General features: G+C 44.2%; 1 protein-coding gene across 6 annotated transcripts in view; it reads right to left on the reverse strand.

Annotated features, from left to right (window-relative positions):
* The window catches only part of FER (FER tyrosine kinase), a 314,315-nt gene that overhangs the window by 235,671 nt on the left and 59,103 nt on the right, over positions 1–19,541 (reverse strand). For all 6 annotated transcript variants that reach the window (XM_075602032.1, XM_075602017.1, XM_075602010.1 and 3 more), the window contains 6 exons: positions 13,881–13,980; positions 12,133–12,316; positions 8,961–9,098; positions 8,363–8,482; positions 5,853–5,975; positions 4,356–4,545 (listed from right to left, as the gene is read on the reverse strand). In XM_075602032.1, the coding sequence (XP_075458147.1) occupies positions 4,356–4,545; positions 5,853–5,975; positions 8,363–8,482; positions 8,961–9,098; positions 12,133–12,316; positions 13,881–13,980 (855 nt within the window). The remainder of the gene's footprint in view (positions 1–4,355; positions 4,546–5,852; positions 5,976–8,362; positions 8,483–8,960; positions 9,099–12,132; positions 12,317–13,880; positions 13,981–19,541) is intronic.

The following is a 19,541-nucleotide window of genomic DNA, read 5'->3' on the forward strand; positions in this document are numbered from 1 at the left end:
TGACTGTCCCACTGTTTTAGAAAGTTTTGTGGGAACATCCTCAGTGCCATCTTGCCCATTTTACCACTTGAATTGTTGCGGAGAGCGTGCCGATGATACTCATGCATTGCCTGGCTGATTGCTGGACCTGGTTGCCCTGATTAGGTCTTTTAGGCACACTTTTTTTTATGGGGAAGAAGAAAACCATTCCTGTCACGAGTGTCAACTTTTACTCCCAACACAAAATGTAAGATATTTAGGATTAGGTGAATTTTCTCAAAGCTTACTAACCAACCATCCATTGCTAGGAAATCTAGCACCCGTGTCAATTTGGACTTTTCCTGTGACTTTATAAAAATGTTGTCTAGATAATTATATATTTGAACACCTTCCTTACAAGGTTCGGCCACGAGAGTTACTAGCACTTTTGTGAAGGTTGTAGGAGAAGTTGCAAGGCCAAAAGGGAAATGTCATGAAATGGTAAAGCACTTGTTATAGGGTCAACCTCAGAAACCTTCTGTGACTGTTGCATATTGGTATTTGGAAGTATGCATCCTTCAAATCCACAGATACTAACTGAACCCCTTGTTCCACTGCTGTAAAAATCGTTTTCAGGGACTTCATCCGGATTTATTTATTTTATATATTGAATAGAGTGACTTCTCTTAGATCTAGAATGGTTCTGAATGTTCCATTCACTTTTTTTTACTAGGAACATTACTGGGCAGATTCCCTGGAAACTCTCTGATCTTGGCACTGGCTGTATTGCTCGGTTGTCCATAATTTCTATTTTACACTTGTTTCAACACGTGAACAACCGGTGTCTTTTGGCAGACGAGATGTCTTCAATTTTTGTATTCCTGGTATCTTCCTGAACTCGAGACAACTTTTGAGAACTATACTGTGCACCCCCGTATCTAAAATGGTTTGGGCCCAGACCTCTCAAAACTGATGGAACGTTCATCTGAGATGGGTTGCTTGAGCCAAATCGTTTTATGCAAGCCTTCCAGTCACTCTATACGAGGGGCTGCCTCTTCTTGGACCAAGCAAAAGAGAGCTCTAACCACCCCACCATGTGTGTGCCCTCGAATAACCCCTTCCAGGTTTGATTTATGATTTCATATTACAGATGTTGGTTCTCTTGCTCATCTCTGAATTTCCAAATCTCAGTCTCTCCTGTGGTAGTAAAATACGCTTTCCTCCTGAAGCTCTTTATTATCAGGTCTAATTTTTTCCCCAAAAAGGTGATGTCCTTCAAGGGGAATTACACAGATTATTTTTAAATGCGGAATTTGCTTGCCACGGTTGTAGCCAGAGTTCCCTCCTAGCTGCTACAGACAAGGGCACTGGTCAGTCTGCCAGTTTTACTGAATCCAAAGATGTTTAGGATATGAACTGTTCTGCTAGTGTCAGATCTTTGTGCCTTAATGATCTGGGATCTTTTCACTCCTTTCCTAGTCTCTTCTATGTTTACAATCCATAGTTTGAGTGCTCTGGAGACCGATGTTATGGCCACCACGGGGCTACACGCCGTTCATTCATGCACCTGTTCATAGTGTTCCGAATGGCTGCATCATTCACTGGTAGCATTGTATGTCTATCGAATCTAGATAGCATGTCATCCACTTTAGACTTCCACATAATTCTCGAATGGGTACATTCTGGTAAATTTCCCGGATATGGCCAGTCTTGTTCGGCTGTGTCCACTCATTCTTGATTTTTTTCTTTTTCCACGTTGTGCACAAAAAAAGGCTCTAGGCTTTTCTATGGAGGCCTCTAAAAATACAATCCTTCGATTCTGTGGGAACAGGATCATTTTGCAACTGCAGAACTTCGCTCACTGCCTTAATGAGGGGCTCAATGAGCTCCAAATCAAACGCAGATGATTCCTCTGGGAAATAGTCAATATCAGACGACTCAAGATCTGCCTTAATACTACATACAGCTGAACTGCCGGTTGTAGAATGCTTGCTTTGAGATTTCTGCACTTAAACCCGTCTCACGCAGCAAGATTCCTGCAGCCAGGCTGTGGCCCATCGGATTAACACATCCGTAGTCCCTGCATTTGAATGGGACTCACGCTGTGTGAATCCTAACGTGATGCGAGTCCCATTCAAACGCAGGGACCTTCGCCGTGTTAATCCGATGGGCCATAAAAGCCTGCTGTGGACCATCTCACGAGTTACTGCGAGATGGTCACAGATTTTCTTTGGCAAGCAGTCTAAAACCAGCAATTGCATCTGTAATTGTTCCTCTTCCGACTCCTCAGAGGAAAAGTTCTGTAGTCTCAAAACTAGTATGTGACTTTGCACGTTTTTGACCTTTATTTGCACACTTGGAAGATGCAACCTCAATTCTCTGTGTTACCGCCGCCTTTATCCAAAACAAAGTTGGCCATTGGCTTTACAGGTTCCTTTGCTGATTCCTTGAGACAGTAATCACTTTTTTATCCTCCAAAGCCATTTTTTCCCCAGACAGTGCAATATTTAGTTTTCCTAGCAACCTTCTAAATGGTAGGTTCAGAAGCGATACCTGCAGGACTGATCAACAGATAGATTAATTGTAGCCATCTCTTTTTAGAAAAATAAAAGCAGAGCAAAAAAAACACTAACTCTCTTGGGCTTACCTTGTATTGTTAGAGATAGCACCCTTTCCTGAACCAGCATTCATTTCCAGCAAGTTGTTTAAACTAGCAGGTTTATTTCACTAACAGACTTTCCAAACTTTGGAGGCTTTACAGCTTCTCCAGCAGTTCCTCCAACTTTGGGCAATACTACTCAACGCTTGTGGAGGCTCCTTTTAATGTCTGTCAATGTTTATGGCAGTAGGGCAGCGGTGTTCACTGGCTGAGCATGCTTATTTTTTTAAAGGCCCAAGCGTCTCCTCTTCCGTGTGATGCGTTCCGTAGTGCCGCTCCTCGCCCCACCACATGGTGTCATCTGTCCGAGCCAACAGGAGAGGGTCACATATGCAGACGTTTCAGCATCTCCAGACTCACTGCAGCTGTTAACCTACGCGGCCTTTGCAGCAGATTCGGCTGGTCAACTCCACGGACTGGCAACACCACGGAAGGCAGGACATCCGGGCTTCAGAGGGAGAAAAAGGCCAGAACTCCCTTGGATCGACTACATAACGCAGTAAGGTAAGCCCTATTTTGATTTTAAAACAAACTACCTCAGCTAAGATAGGACATGAAAAGACTACCTGGGGAGGAAAGGTGAGGCTATTTATGGTCCTCCCACAGGTGGAGCTTTTCTGTCTTATCTCAGCTGCAGGGTGCAGCTTAACCCATTGGTGACCTGTGCCATGGGGACAACCAAGAAAAAGGTCTTGCATATAAAAATGGAAATCCACAAGAACACCAATATTATATTTACAATATATCGTGTTACAGGACCAATAGCAAGTACGGGTCTTCAGTAATAAATATCATGTTGTCAAGTAGACTTTTTCAATGTAACAGGAAGCTTCTCTAAATGTTCCCGCAATTGTGTGTAATTTGTTGTGCTAGTACATTTTCTATAGGGTTGGGGATATTTACTTTTTCTATATCAATTGAAGTTTACATTTTTATGATGCAACTGTGTTGTATGTGTATTGGTAAACAAGAAAAAGAGCAGATTTACTGTACATTAAAATAACATGTAAAATAACTGGGACTTTACAAAATGGGATTAAGGAATGTGGTTATTTTTTTTACTCTCCCATACAAATATTTTCTAACACTGTAGACCATTATTTCAGTGTTTTGTAATGTAGTTCTAAACAGACTTTACATTTTATTATTTTTATGTATAAAATATCTCACCATGAAAACGAACACATTGAGTTACCTTTGAGAGTTACAGATAGAATTCTTCTCTCGCGAGGTCTATAAGCTACAGATCGCTCATAACTATACTATGCAGACTTTATTTTACGTTAAAGATGGAACAAAACTATGTGCCATTTAATCAAAGCTACAGAGCTATAAAGTTCCTCAAAGAACTTAACATATACCATACTGAACACAAGCATATACACTACAATGAATTTTTATGTGGACAAAAAGATACAAGTTGATCTGAAGCAACAAAGAATTAAAAAGTTATTTTTTTAATGTGTGTCACGTCACCATCACTAGACAAAAGCATCATATTATGCTGGGACCATGCACAGACCATCTCACACACGGTAGGATGATTCAAGAATAATTGATGTGTATTGTGTGTTGGGTTCTATGTTGTATTTCCTATACTACAATACAGTAACTTATTGGATAATTCCCCTCCTGGTGACAACTAGTCCGGTATTTTCCATAGTTCTATTTTTTCACAGATTCTTTGTCATTTGTTAGATGTTCAACACACAGCACAAAAAGTGTCTGAGGCACTCACCATTGAAGTGACAGATCTGGCATCCTCTTCATAATTAACAACAGGGGGTGGCTCTTTCCCATCATTCTCTTGCACTTTCTTATCCAGTAGCTCCTTCTGGCCAGTCAGCTTTGCCTCTGTACACTTGAGGTGCTGAATTGTCTGCTTGAGTTCTTCAAGTGCCTGCTTCTGGCTCAGCAATAGCACAATACTAAACAGAAGGACAGACAGAAAGTTGAAAATCTTTTTAAACTATGCGATTTGCCGCTTTGTAGATTCTACATGTAAAGTCTCATTGGAAAGTGTGAAAAATTTGCAGGGGGTGAATAGTTCTGCAAATCACTTTATATGTTCCTCAAATTACATTTAAAGGGGCAATTCCACACAGTGACTTACAACTTACCAATGCAGTGGGCTTATTTTGCAAATTTTACTTAAGGGGAATTAAATCTGTTTTGTTTGCTTCTTGTGTAAAAATAAGTCAGTTGAAATGTTCTGCTTAGTTCAAACGCTACCAGGTAATTGTTTTTTTTTTCACCCTCAACCTCCAATCAAATTATGCTGCCGTCATTAGCCAAAAACAACGTAAAAATAAAGACTCTAGATGAACAGTCTCCTGGCACATACAACAGTTTTCAGTGTTGGCACAAGAGACTTAAGATGAAGATTGTACAAGTATTTAAAAATATCGATCAATTCAAAATATCAACGTGCAAATAGAGAGAGAAAATTTAAATATGGAGCATGTCTTTGTTCCGTATGTGGTTCCATCTGTTGTTTCAGGAAACAAAGACGCTGATCCGGGTCCAATGTAATATTGTCACAAGGACGAAGTCTGGACAGACACGTGGAGGTTGGGTCTCACACGGAGGTTTCGTCTGATAACATTTTCATGTTCCAGTCCTTTTTTTTATGAGCTCCAAATAATTTATTAAAATGTAAGTGTAATACTTTTTAAACTTTTCTAATATTAAAAAAAGGACACTATTTCCCCAATCTATCTCTGAGGTATTTCCCTGCTATGACCCACGAGAAGAAAGTCTGGAGAGTGAGAATAACCAACACTACCGAGATGTGCTTCTGTCACGTTTTCCATATGCGAGTGCATTACTTGCTCTTTAAAAGATCCTCCTTAAATCTTTCAACATACAACATTCTCCTTTTTTCACTTTCTTCCCCTATTTTTGCACCTTGGTGTTTTGGATAGAGACCTTTCCAGCAGCATTAATAGGGAAATTTTAGTCTAAATATACATTTCTACTACATAACTTCACTGGGTTTTTATTACGTTTTTATATTAGACCTTGTCACCTGCACTTTGTTTTAAAAGACCTATATTTTTCTTTTGTATAAAAATGGAGTCAATGACATTTAACCTATAGAACAGGACACTGCCATTACTTCACTTTGGTCGTACAGCTTACGCTCATCGCACTCTGGAAACTCAAGACTGGAACAAAACTTGGCAAGGCCCAACTTCTAATTCCATATGCTGAATATACTATACATCACACTCACTCAGACTTCTTTTCACAGGTGTTAGCAGATTCTTCCATTTTCTTTTCTAGTTCAGCCATGAGTTCCTCTTTGCTTAAAAGGGATTGCTGTGTCTGTGCGAGTTCTTCACATGCTGTTTTCAACCTACAATACAAATTATTTATAAATTACATTTACTCTCAGGGAAAATGGAGGGCAACACAAGACAAGCAATATGAGCCATATTTTCCATGTTTCTGTCCACAAAGATGGGTTGCCCACACAAACCAATAAATTCAACTGGGTGTCATAACAGATGTACAAGCTCCTGTAGCCCATTTTCCCCGTAACTAAGGGACACAGGCCGACTTGGCTGATGGATCCGACGCACCGCATCATGGTCCCATGCCGCGGTCTGCTGGATCCTCTCTTGTGCTTGTCCACAGGCGGCCGCGTCTGGAGGGAGCTCCCACTGGAGTGTGTCCCTGTAAATTTCTCTAGTTGCCTGTGGTCTGGTCCCAGACCGCAGCTCACCGCGTGGCGTCCATTACCAGTGCAATAACACTGGCACTAATATGCTCAGGGGAGTGTCCCTATCTGGGGGCCTTCCCTACAGCACACAAACTATATGGTGGCTGGGGTCTAGCTGGGACCTGAGATGATATCTGGCCTAGTCCAGCGGAGCACTTCTCTCTTGACCTTACCTCACCCCTTGCTGTACTGCTCCCGACTGACGTGGGCTCTGCATCGAGCCAAAACCCTATCCTCTCCATGCGTGGTTTTAATCAGCCCTATTGGCTATAATGGCCCATCTGGTGTGCAGCCCCTAGGGCTGCTGGGATATTGCAGAGCCTCTTCTAAGATTGCCGCCGCAACTGTTCTCCTGCGCATGAGTGAGTATTCTAAAATGGCGACGCCCTGTACCGGCATCCGCCGCGGGGCTCCGGCGACCCGCTCACCAGACAGCCCTCCCCCACCCAGCACAGAGGTGAGCAGGGAGCTAGGATAAACTCCTTTAAATATTTATTTCTAAAATAAGGTCACTCTCCAAGATGTAGTCGACATTATCAAGTGTAATGACTGCTGCAGTGTCGTAAATAATATCTAAAATGCCAGCAGGCCTGCTTTTCAAAGCATAACATCTTATCATAGCTGCTCAATATTTGCAGTGAAGTAGTCAATTCAAAATATCAGTGATGACATCAGTTTGGGTCAACAACATATCTGTGAGGCTTGGACCTCGGTCCCGCCCCTCACGCGAGCACTCCAGCCGGCACCGGACCTAGGCTCCTCCCGCGCGCCACATCTTGTAACGCAACGGACGCTCCTGTCTTCACTACACGTCGGCGTCGCATGACCAAAAACACTCGAGGGGTTAATGCTGATAACATTACTTATTTCACAGCTGCGATACACTCTGCCCCTGCCTATCAGTACACAGTCTGTGTGTGATGACTCACTGCCTGCAGCCTTCTCATTGGCTCTCTGTGCTTTATATGCTCAGCCAGCCCCTTGGCAAATTGGCTGAGCATAAACTTGTGTTTCTGTACGATGTGCTTGCCTCATGCATCCTGCTGCCCTGCTGTTCATGCCATTGCTCTGTGCATTCTGCCTTGATCTCTTGTACCCTTTGACCTCAGCTTGTACCCGTACCTCTACCTTCTGACCCCTGGACCTCAGCTACGCACAACGACCATTCTGACCTCTCTACTCCTGAACCCCCGGCTCCGCACAGCGACCATCCGACTTCTCCAATCCTAGACCACGACGAGTATCACGACTATTCTGACCTCTCCTACCCTGACCCAGCTACACGACTACAACGCTGCAATACGGACGCGGTTGCGCGGTTGTTGGTCGGTGTATTCTACATTCCCACCTCAGCCTCGCGGTCCCGTCCTGTTTGTGGTGAGCACTCGTTACAATATCCACATTAGTTTGATGTAGGGGACATTTAAAAGTAGACTCATTGATGGTGGCTTAAAGCTGCAGAAACAGCAATATCCTACGTGTGTTTTTTTTATTTTTTTCTAACATCAGTTCTGCACTATGACAAAATACTTGTATCATCTTTTTTAAATAACGCTGAATTACATTTTTATGTATTATAATGTAACAAGCATTTTTTGTTTCGATTGTAAATGGTTGAAAGTAACATCCCCTTCCTCTTCTGAAACAGGCTTTGGCACACCCCTTTGTGAGCCCTGCCCTCTCTCTGCACCAATTGTATCTAGTGACTTCCTGGTCACATGATCTTCCCCACAGAACTTTTCATCTTTGGTGCTCTTCTGTTGCACGGACAGCCATTTAGTGAACCCGTGAGCCGAACGTTAGGCGATCGATCACAGGAGAACGGATCGGCAATTTAGCCAATTACTTATAGTGTGGATTGTATAGATGCACATATTAAAGGGGGTGGGGGAGAGACACCGGCAGCTTGGACTGCTGCTTTAATATATATTAAACACAAATCTCAAGACTACCAAATTCACAATGATTTAAACAAATAGAAAAAGTATCACAATATACTATAAGTGATCCAAATGACTTACATTGAATTTAAACTGTCTGCGGTGAGCGTATTCCACATAATCTCATTAGCCTGTAGATTTTCAATTTCTTCTAGTAAAGACAAGTCAAATTGTATATCTTGTTCCATAGTCTCTGGTGACCTATTAGAAACAACCCAATTAAAAACAAGACCAGAATATATCTTAACTTTTTAATTAAACCAGAACTAACATACCAGAGAAAATGTTTGCGGTGCAAAAACAACAAAGCAAATTCCAAAAAAGGTCAGCACATCAAGAAATATATTTCTAGTTTTATTTATAGATTACATAATATATTAACGAACATAAAAATGGAGAGCAAATTATGTTCCCAAACCAAGTTTGCCTCCATGACACATTCACATGAATGACCTGAGGTGCCTTTTAGCTTAGCACCACTTACTAATTAAATATGATGCTGTATATGTTCCTTTATGTGTTGGGAGAAAGATCTATCCACATCTTGCTTCAAATAGCTGATTAAACTTAAAAACACTACTTGGGCACAGAACTGATATTAAAGCATTTTTTAGGTTATTAAAAAGGTTAATCAACGCACTAAATAATTAATAGTTAAAAAATTTAAAAAAAGCACTACCTGCTTTTTTCAATGAAGCCGTCATACTCAGTGCTTGGGTTTATCTCGTCAACCGAAGTCTCAATCTCTTTATGGACCGTCACAATTTCCTCTGACACTAGACTGGTAATCTGACAATACTCATCAAAAATTCCTTTCCTGGAGAGGGGAAAATAAAATATTTTAAAAAAATTGCAGAAAGAACAGTTTTGCCTTTTTCTAAAAAAAGAACAATATCCAGCACATCTTCATTGCGGCTCTTGTGACATTGCAGAAGACAGCAGCTCTACGCGCTACGACCACTGCAATTATCAAGGGTTTATGATGGAGGCGGCAGCAAAGCAGTGGTTAAAAGAAGGTAAATTAACTCCTACATTATCCACATAGGCAACAGGTAGAGAAAATTAGCATTCGTTTTTTTTTTAGGTATCTCAGCCACAAACCATTGACCTAAGGCTGCGGTCCCAGTCAGTACTGTGGCACGTGCGCCCGGCGGTGGGGTGGGGTTGGGGGTGCATGTACAGCGCTAACCCCGATCTTCCATGGAGAGAGAGAGAGATTGCGACCGCAGGGGGCGTGGTAGGGGTTTTGCAGGGCGTGGCCATGACCTCACGCAGCTGGTTCGTCCTCATTGGGTGAACCACCGGTGGGGGCGTGGCCACACCTTCGTCGCAAGTTCTAAAAAAACCTGGCAGTACGGCGCGGCTGCCCCATTGAGGGGCGGTGCTTTTACGCACAGTGCACGCCTAGGTGTGCGCTGTAGCAATCACTGGGACTGCAGCCTAAGGCTGCGCTTATAGTGCCAGTGCCGGCGACAGCGACACGACGTCGCGGCAAAACAAATGCATTGCCGACGTCGCGTGCGCTTATAGTAAGCGCGACGCAACGGATTGGTCGCGATCGCTGGAAGTCATCTCTATTAGATTTTCCAGCGACCGACGCGTCGCCGGCACTATAAACGTAGCCTTTCACAAGCACAACTGAAACGCACTATTTTAGTTTACTGCAAATGTTTTAAACAACTCTTCCTTTTGTACAGAATCCAGACACACCCAAAGTACATGGCAAGCATCTTAATGAGAACATATCTAGTGTAGGAGCTTGACCACAAGGACAAGTGCACACAAATTTGCATGACTAATTTGACTTATCAGGAGCAGGCGCTCACTGCCCAACAAACTGGAATAGGTACGACAAATTTAAAAAAAACAACACATTCTCCTCCCCCAAGGTGGGAAGCAGGGGTTTTCCAGACTTGAACTGTGTTCATTCATTTCGACTCTGGGACCCCTTGCTCCCTCAGATAATTTCCTCTGAAGTTGCTGTTGCTATATTTAATCTGTTAAAAGACCCCTCGTCACGTCGGCCAATAGAAAGGCTCAAGGTATGACTGAGCTTCCTATTGACCTAGGGGACCTTTAATCAGACATTTTCCATGCCCAGCCTGCGCTGCTACATTCAGCCTCTTTACAGATATTCAGGGTTCTCCAGAGCTCAGCTGCTATTTTCAGCTCTGAGAATCCTACGATTCCAGAGATCCTTATTGTTTTAGCTGCGAGTTTACTTTAAAGATTTTCACAGACTGGCCCCGTAGTCATCTAATGTAGCGGTGCGCAAACTGGGGGGCGCAAGATTTAGGGGGGGGGGGGCGCAGGCTGCATGCGGCGAATAACCTGGGGGCGGGCAGAGCTCTGCACGGGCAGCCAAGCTCCGTGCTACTGCTTCTCTGTGCTGTCTGCCTGCAGCGGGGCGGGGCCTTCCCTGCACACAGACAAGCCCTCCTCCTCCTGTCTGTTACCCGTCCTAGTTTTCAGCAGCGCACGGGGACCGGAGCAGGCTTAGTACTCCCTCCCCCCCAGGTGAAAGTGTGTGTGTATTGTGATTGAGTATGTGTGCTGTGTGTATGAGTGTTGCCTGTGTTGGTTGTGATTGAGTGTGTATGGAGTGTGTGTTGTGATTGAGTGTGTGTGTTGTGTTGGTTGTCATTGAATGTGTGCTGTGTGTGTTGTGATGGTTGTCATTGTGTGCTGTGTGGGTGTTGTGATTGAGTGTGTGTGTTTGTGTGTGTGCGTGTGTGTGTGGTGTTTGAATGCAGCGGTGCACAAACTGGGGGGCGCAAGATTATTTACGGGGGCGCGTGCGGCGAAACCTGGGTGCGCGGCCAGCAGACGCTGTGCGCGGGAGGGCGAAAAAGCTGTGCACGGGCGGCCAAGAAGATGTGCGCGGGCGACCAAGAAGATTTGCGCGGGCGGGCTGCCGGAGTTGTGCGCGAGCAAACAGGATAGTGCAGGTGGCGGCCACGTGATGGTGTGTGTGTGAGCACCCATGGGGGCTTCGGAGGTACGGGGGAGGCGCACGCCCGAGCGCTGTAATGTCAAACGCCCCATGTTCCGGTGTCTGCCCTGCAATAGCGCTGTGTTCCTGCTCTCCTCCGCTGCCAACCTGCTTCGCTGCGACCCTCTGTAAGTGAAAGGGTAGGCTGCACTATACCAATCATACTATGAATGTACAGAAATAATGGGGAAAAAAAAAAGTGAAAACACTTCCCCACTTGTGCTTGCAAAATTATGCAGGACACCCTGTGCTCATGCTTGGAGAGTTGGTGATGTCACTGCTCTCAGAGGCAACGAGGACACAGCCTAATTTTGCGAACACAGCCTAATTTTGCAAGCGCGAGCTGTTGAAATATGTAAGTATTTAGACATATTTGTATTTACATTGTACTGTGTACCGTTTAATAAAGGTTTTTTTTTTTTTCATGTGATTTTGATTACATCAGGCAGGGCCCCCCCCCGAGAAATTTCATGGATAAAAAGGGGGGCTCGGCATAAAAAGTTTGCTCACCCCAGATCTAATGGGAAGCCTCAATGTCACCTGTTTTTGCTTCCTACTGGCCCACAGGACCTCGAAATTTGGAGGCCATTTTGACTTCCCGGATCTGAACTGAAGCACCGGCAACAAAAACAGTATATAGGTAGGATTACGGTTTTAACTAAACCACATGTTAAACTGTGAGAGGTGCTGTTTAATGTGCAAGCAATGCAGTTGCTAGTAATGCTTAGGCTGCTTTGGGGTAAACGTCAAGAACAAAACTAACACACACACACAACAGAAATAGATGCATTCTATGATGTATTACCACAGCTCAATTGTAAATTAAAAAAATAAATAGGTCAGAGGAAATATTTCTTACAGAGCTTTTATCATTTCCTCTTGCATCTTCTGCAGAGAATCGAGCAGGAGAGGAAGCGTGGAGTCATAATACTGGTGCTGGTGTAGCTGGGCTCCTTTAAGTGCTAGAACATACTGGTTATGCAGCATGTGGAGTTTCATGGTGGCCTTGTCATACCGGTCTCTGGCTTTTTCAGTCTCTTTTCCTGCATAGTACAAAAGAAGATGAATGCAAAGTAATGAGAAGGGAAAGGGGTTGCATTTTTTTTTTAATGTACATGTAGAAATATATGTCACCTTCTTATATTATGAACTATACAATAACAGACTAAGAAAAACCATCAAATCACATTACCAGTATATCTATGTAGCAATATATTTCTGCTTTGTAATTTCCTAGAAAGATCTATGCTTACAGTAGTTAGGGCAGTTTCCTCTTGTATATGCACCAAACTACAATAACTATATAGCCGTCAAGGGTGACTGAACCTTGTCACGAAATCAAGTTACATTCTTAAATTGTTCAACCTTTTTTGGCCGGGGGGAATATGGGATTGTGCTTTTAAATATGACATACGCTGCCCAATTTACCAATAACCCATTTTAAAAAAGCACAAATATATTCTGCATCAAGACGACTCATAATAAAAGGTCTAAAAAAAAACTAAGATATTATGTGATGATAGGTACTCGGGCATCTTAGAGGGTGTCATTGGGTACAATTAGGGGGACTGGTTTGTCAGCAGCCAAGTCTGTTCCTTTCCTCCACTCGTACAGGCTCAGCCTCCCATGGTTCTATCCCCAGTAGCCTGGATCTGCTAATGCATCTTTCCAGCATCTGCACTTGTGATTTATTTCTTGCAGGCTGATTAAAACAACCAACCAAATCATGACTTCCAAGATGAAACCTGACCCATGTCCAAAGCACAGATTTGTTGGCCAGCAAACACTTTCTGGGAAAGAAATTTACAAACTGTAAATGTGTCTTCTGAAAATTGAAAACATGATAAAGTGTGCAGGGAAACCACGCTGTTGTACTTATCGGCACGGAAGAAGAGCTCTCTAAAAATCTGTAGTACAGCAGTATTAATTGTACCTGGCAAATCATACATATAAATTAGAGTAAATACATTGCAAAAGATATCGGGAAGAGGACCATTTATCAGGAGCAAGAAAGTCATTGTGTTCAAATGTAGGCGACTGGCACCATTTGTAAATAAATCAAACAAGTACGTTTTAAATACATTTTTTAAATGTTGATGTTTCCATGGTAAATATTTCTAAGTAATCACGCTCTTTACCCGATTTCTTTTGTGATAACATTAAGACTTTTTGATAATTGTTTCATAAACAAATGTAGTGTTTTTACAATTTCTTGATTTTTTTTATTTATCGAATTGATAACAGCAGTTTTAAGAAATCGAGGGGAAAAACAAGAATAACCGGGTAAGATTATAATTAAACAGAGCCAAAGTAAATAGAAAGTTACTGATTTTCACACAGGAATTGAATACATTTGAAATTTGTCGTACTGTAATTGGATGTTTCTAATTAAGCCGATTCTACTGACAAATAAATAATAGGGATCTAAAACAACTCCCTTTGTCTTCGGAACACTGAAGAAAACTTTAAATATGTGTTGCCTTTTTTTACAGCCATTAACCACCAAGATTTTACACCTTAAACATAGTTAAGGTATGTCCAACGGTAGACTGTCCAAGTACTACTGTACTACTTTGGCAATTAAACATTTAAGTATCAAACACATACCTTTCGTAACTGCTTCTTTGAACTTCTCCTTGGCATAATTCACTTCTTTTGTTAGTTGTCTATAACCGGACTTCAACTTTTCCAATTCTGTTTTTGTAACCTAATTGTGAACAAACATAACATTTCTTGATAGTTTGTTAACTAGTGTGTGAAATTAGAGTAATAACCAAAGCAGACACCCTGCAATTCACAGATCAGATACTTTCTCTGTGACTGTTACAAGCTGTGAAACATTAGCACTGCCTTACCTGCCCTCCATTATGTCGTTCACAACATAAATTCATCAATTGCAAAATACACTACTATGTAACGTCTACTTGATATGGAATAGAATGCTATCAATTCCTGTTTGAGTGCTCGTTCTGTTCATTTCACAAAATATATGCTGGGTGTTTTACATTCTGAACCAAAGGTCAAGATAGATATATATATATAATAGAGCTATAGATATTTAGGAGTCATAAGAATTTTAGGAGCCAGAGTTATGGGGGTGGGGGGTCATCTGTTGCAGCCTCTCTCCCAATGCCATTCATAGCTGTGTGTCAAAGTGTGTATCTGTGTCACACCGACAGTGAGACACACACACACACACACACACACACACGACACTGACCCGCCCCACCACACAGAACTGAGCGTGGGTGTGCAGGTCTCGGAGTGCTCCGCCTCGCTCCCCTTCCCTATCCCCTTTCTTGGTTTAAAGAAAATCATTTCACACCAAATGTTGTACAACAAATAGTTAATTGAATTATCCTATTTAGACTCTTAAGAGGTCTAGGGACCAGAACTGCTTTCTAGATCATCCAAGCGCAAAAAAAAAAATCTTCACTAGCCGCCAGCTGCGGCATGGCAGGAGGAGCCGGGTAGCAGAGGGGCGGGCGCGTGGGTCCCCCGCGCGGTCTCGCCTCCTCGGGAGGCGGGCGCGCAAACATCATGCACGGGCCGCTTATAAATACTGCCAGGGGGGGTACTTACTGAGTCACATCCTCCCCGGAACGCGGGGCGTGCAGTCCCACCGCAGGGGGAGGCGGCCGGGGCAGAAGAGAAAGGGAGCACCAACGAACGGGTGGGGGAGCCGCTCGGGGGGAAGCAGTAGGGGCAAGGCTGGCCTACTGCGGCATGAGGCGGGCGCACAGGGTGCCTGCCGTTCCGCTGGGGGGGGGGCACTATGCCCCGCATTAGAAGTTATCATGGCAAGCGGGAGAAAAAACTGATATGTATCTTGGTGGTTGGGATTCAGCAATGTTTTATGTTTTGGCTTGGCATAAATCGTGGATTAAAAAAATTAATTAAAAAATTGCATGTCATGTGGTTAACTTTCAGAATAGTTGTTAATGGTGGTTGAACTCCTTGGTTGCTTACCGTTCATTGTATTACTGTTGAGCGCTATATGGTTAGTTTAGCAGGGTATGGCGTACAGTTTGCGGGGGAGGAAAAGAAATGTATAGGTTGCTAAAATCGGTATGTTTCTAAATCAAAATTAAACGTACTGGGAGCGAACACGATACAGGTAAACCCCGTTATAACGCGCCTCGTTATACCGCGATTCGGTTATAACGCGGTTTTCCCGTGGCTCCCGTTTTTTTTTTTTACACACTGCACACACACTGCTCATTGCTCACACTGCACACACTGCTCATTGCTCACACTGCACACACTGCTCATTGCTCACACTGACACACACTGCACACACTGCTCATTGCTCACACTGACACACACTGCACACACTGACCATTGCTCACACTGCACACACACTGCACACTGCACACACACTGCTCACACTGACACACACTCTCACACTGACACACACTCTCACACTGACACACAATCTCACACTGACACACTTACACACACCAGCACCAACACCCGCTCCCCCCCCCCCCTCCTCCTGCACAGGCAGCGGGGACAACGGTGGGGAGAAGGTGAAGCCGGGACCGGAGGGGCATCCCCCCTCCCATCTCCTGTCCCGCAGTGACAGGTTGAAGCCGGGACCTGAGGGGCATCCCCCCTCCCATCACGCGGTGACAGGTTGAAGCCGGGACCGGAGGGGCATCCCCCCTCCCATCTCCTGTCACGCGGTGACAGGTTGAAGCCGGGACCGGAGGGGCATCCCCCCTCCCATCTCCTGTCCCGCGACCTGTCACGCGGTGACAGGGGGAAGCGGGGAACGGAGGGACATCCCCCCTCCCATCTCCTGTCCCGCGGCCTGTCACGCGGTGACAGGGGGAAGCGGGGAACGGAGGGACATCCCCCCTCCCATCTCCTGTCCCGCGGGGTGAATACGCGCTAATGCGGCGGCCATTTCTTTTTTTCCGCGACCCCGTTACTAACGCGGTGGTCTCGGGGTGGACCCCGAGGACCGTGTTATAACGGGGTTTACCTGTACTAAGACAGAGGGGCGAACCCAGAAGGTTTGTTTGTCCGGTCATTCCTTTTTTAGGTGGGCGGGTATTATTATTATTATTGTTATTGTTATTGTTACTACTATTATCAGGTGCGTTGTCATGTTGTGCGTAGGTATATGTGGTAGGCGTTTACAGGTACGTATAGACATGGCTATATACGGGTGCATGTGTGTAGTCATGTGGGGTAGATGTTCATATGTAGGTATGAACGTATAGGCGTTTATATGTACACACTGTGTTATACGTATAGGCAGTGTTCGACAAACCTATACATTTGCTCGCCCCGGGCGAGTGGATTTAACCCCCGGGCGAGTAAATATTGGCCCAAGCAGCACACGTTTGGTACTAGGTTGCGAGTAGATTTTTTTGTGTGGCGAGTAGATTTTTTGGTGATTTGTCAACCACTGCGTATAGGTGTGTAGACATATAGGCATGCACGGGGCGGTATGTGCGTATAGGTACATAAGGGTAGAGCACATTGGGGTTATTACAATGGCTGTTGCTCCCCATACCATGCATCCCCTCTGGGGGGGGGGAGAGAGAGATGCGGCGCAGACGGATGTACAGGCAGTCTTCGTTTTACAACGCTTCGTTTTACAACGAATGGCTTATCCAACGCTATGCAATGCATACCTATGTTCATTTTTACAACGCCAAAACGGCTTATCCAACGCTCTTACGACGCTTTGCAGCGTTGTTTATGTGTACATAATATATATACATATATATATTATACTATATATTATTATATTATGTTATATTATATATATAATACAGTATATACACTATATAATTTATGTGTGTGCTGCATATCTTATTCCCTGTGTAAAATTTTGGTGTATTTTAGTGTTAAAAATGCCTTCAGGAACGGAACCTTTAATTTAAACAGTGTTCCTTAGGGAAAACATGTTTCGCTTTACAACGTTTCGCTATCCAACGCCATTTTGAGTAACGCATTGTGTCGGATAACTGAGGACTGTCTGTCTGTCTGTCTGTCTGTCTGTCTGTCTGTCTGTCTGTCTGTATGTCTGTATGTCTGTATGTCTGTCTGTATGTCTGTCTGTCTGTATGTATGTATGTATGTATGTATGTGCGTATGTATGCGGGCATGCATATATGGGTATAGATAGGTAGGGGGTGTGCGTGTGTGCGTGTATATGTGCGTGCGTGTATATGTGCGTGCGTGTACATGTGCGTGCGTGTACATGTGCGTGCGTGTACATGTGCGTGCGTGTACATGTGCGTGCGTGTACATGTGCGTGCGTGTACATGTGCGTGCGTGTACATGTGCGTGCGTGTGTGCGTGTATATGTGTGTGCGTGTGTGCGTGTATATGTGCGTGTATATGTGCGTGTATATGTGCGTGTATATGTGCGTGTGCGTGTATATGTGTGTGTGCGTGCATGTGTGTGCGTGCGTGTATATGTGCGTGTATATGTGCTTGTGTGCGTGTATATGTGCGTGTATATGTGCGTGTATATGTGTATATGTGCGTGTGTGCATGTATATGTGCGTGTGTGTATGTACATGTGCGTGTGTATGTGTGCGTATATATATGACAAGAAAAGTACGGGGGTTAGGGAATGATCAACTAAATCATACTAATTGAAATATTGAAATGAATAATGTCTATTAATCGATAATTATCAATGCAGGTAGGTGCAGCCGTGAATGGGAGTGAATCAGGAAAAAATGGGGGATACAATGTGTTTGTATCCCTGAAGAAATTCACTTATATGCACACTCCTGGGAGTAAAATATAACTTTTAATGCGTAATACTTAAAACATATATTACCGAAAAGGAAGGTATAGTGAACATTAAAAATGCCAAACTCAGACTGCTACACTGTTTTATGATAGATGTCGGCACTAGTGGATTGCTGGAATAACGGGGACTGATGACATAATCACGCGTCCAACGCGCGTTTCCCTCCTACTATGGAGGTTCGTCAGGGACAATTCCTGACGAAGCTCCATAGTAGGAGGGAAACGCGCGTTGGACGCGTGATTATGTCATCAGTCCCCGTTATGGGGCTGTTTTTAACATAGTGTTCATTCCAGCAATCCACTAGTGCAGACATCTATCTAAAAACAGTGTAGCAGTCTGAGTTTGGCATTATCCTTGCAGGGTTGCTAATGAAGGCAGTGATTAATCCCTGCTGTTACGTTTGGTAATGCATTTTCTACACGAGTGGTTGTAGTGCTGAGCTCTTTTGGGCTCACCTTTGCTGGTTGCACCCCCTTGAGTCTCTAGGACTCCAGTAATAATTACTGACTGGAGTATCTATATACACATTTTTGTGAGCAATTGTTGGGTGCATGTATCTATATTATTTAATTCATTTTTAATGTTCACTATACCTTCCTTTTCGGTAATATATGTTTTAAGTATTACGCATTAAAAGTTATATTTTACTCCCAGGAGTGTGCATATAAGTGAATTTCTTCAGGGATACAAACACATTGTATCCCCCATTTTTTCCTGTGTATGTATGTATGTATGTATGTATGTATGTATGTATGTATGTATGTATGTATGTATGTATGTATGTATGTATGTATGTATGTATGTATATATATATATATATATACAGTGTTCGACAATCCTATACATTTACTCGCCCGGGGCGGGTGGATTTAACCCCCAGGCGAGTAACTATTGGCCCAAGCAGCACACGTGTTTTGTTTTTTAAATTTTCCCTGCTCGCGCTGAAATTTCCCTGCTCGCGCTGGCTGAAAAAAAAAAAAAAACTCCCCCTACCTGACAGATGATTGGCGCGCGCTCCCAGGCTTTGTGGGCGCGCGGCCAGGCTCTATATGAGCCAGCCCCCAACGAGCGGCCATTTTTTTCCCATGGAGGATGGAGGACACAGTAAGTATTATCTGTGCCTTCCTCCACCTCCCTCCCCTCTCCGGTGCTCCTGCTGCCCGCAGTTATGGTGATGGGAGCGGGGGATGCCCTCTCATGTCCCCGTTCCCCCCCCCCCCTGCTTCCCCCCTGGTCCCGTGTCAGAGAGCGCGGCGGGTGATGGGAGCGGGGGATGCCCCCTCATGTCCCTGTTCCCCCCCCCCCCCGCTTAACCCCCGGTCCCGTGTCAGAGAGCGCAGCGGGTGATGGGAGCGGGGGATGCCCCCTCATGTCCCCGTTCCCTCCCCCCCCCCGCTTCCCCCCCGGTCCCGTGTCAGAGAGCGCGCGGTGATGTGAGCGGGTGATGGGAGCGGGGGATGCCCCCTCATGTCCCCACTTTCCCCCCC

This window comes from Ascaphus truei, chromosome 1 (assembly GCF_040206685.1).
Source record: "Ascaphus truei isolate aAscTru1 chromosome 1, aAscTru1.hap1, whole genome shotgun sequence".
NCBI classification, from domain to species: Eukaryota; Metazoa; Chordata; class Amphibia; order Anura; family Ascaphidae; genus Ascaphus; species Ascaphus truei.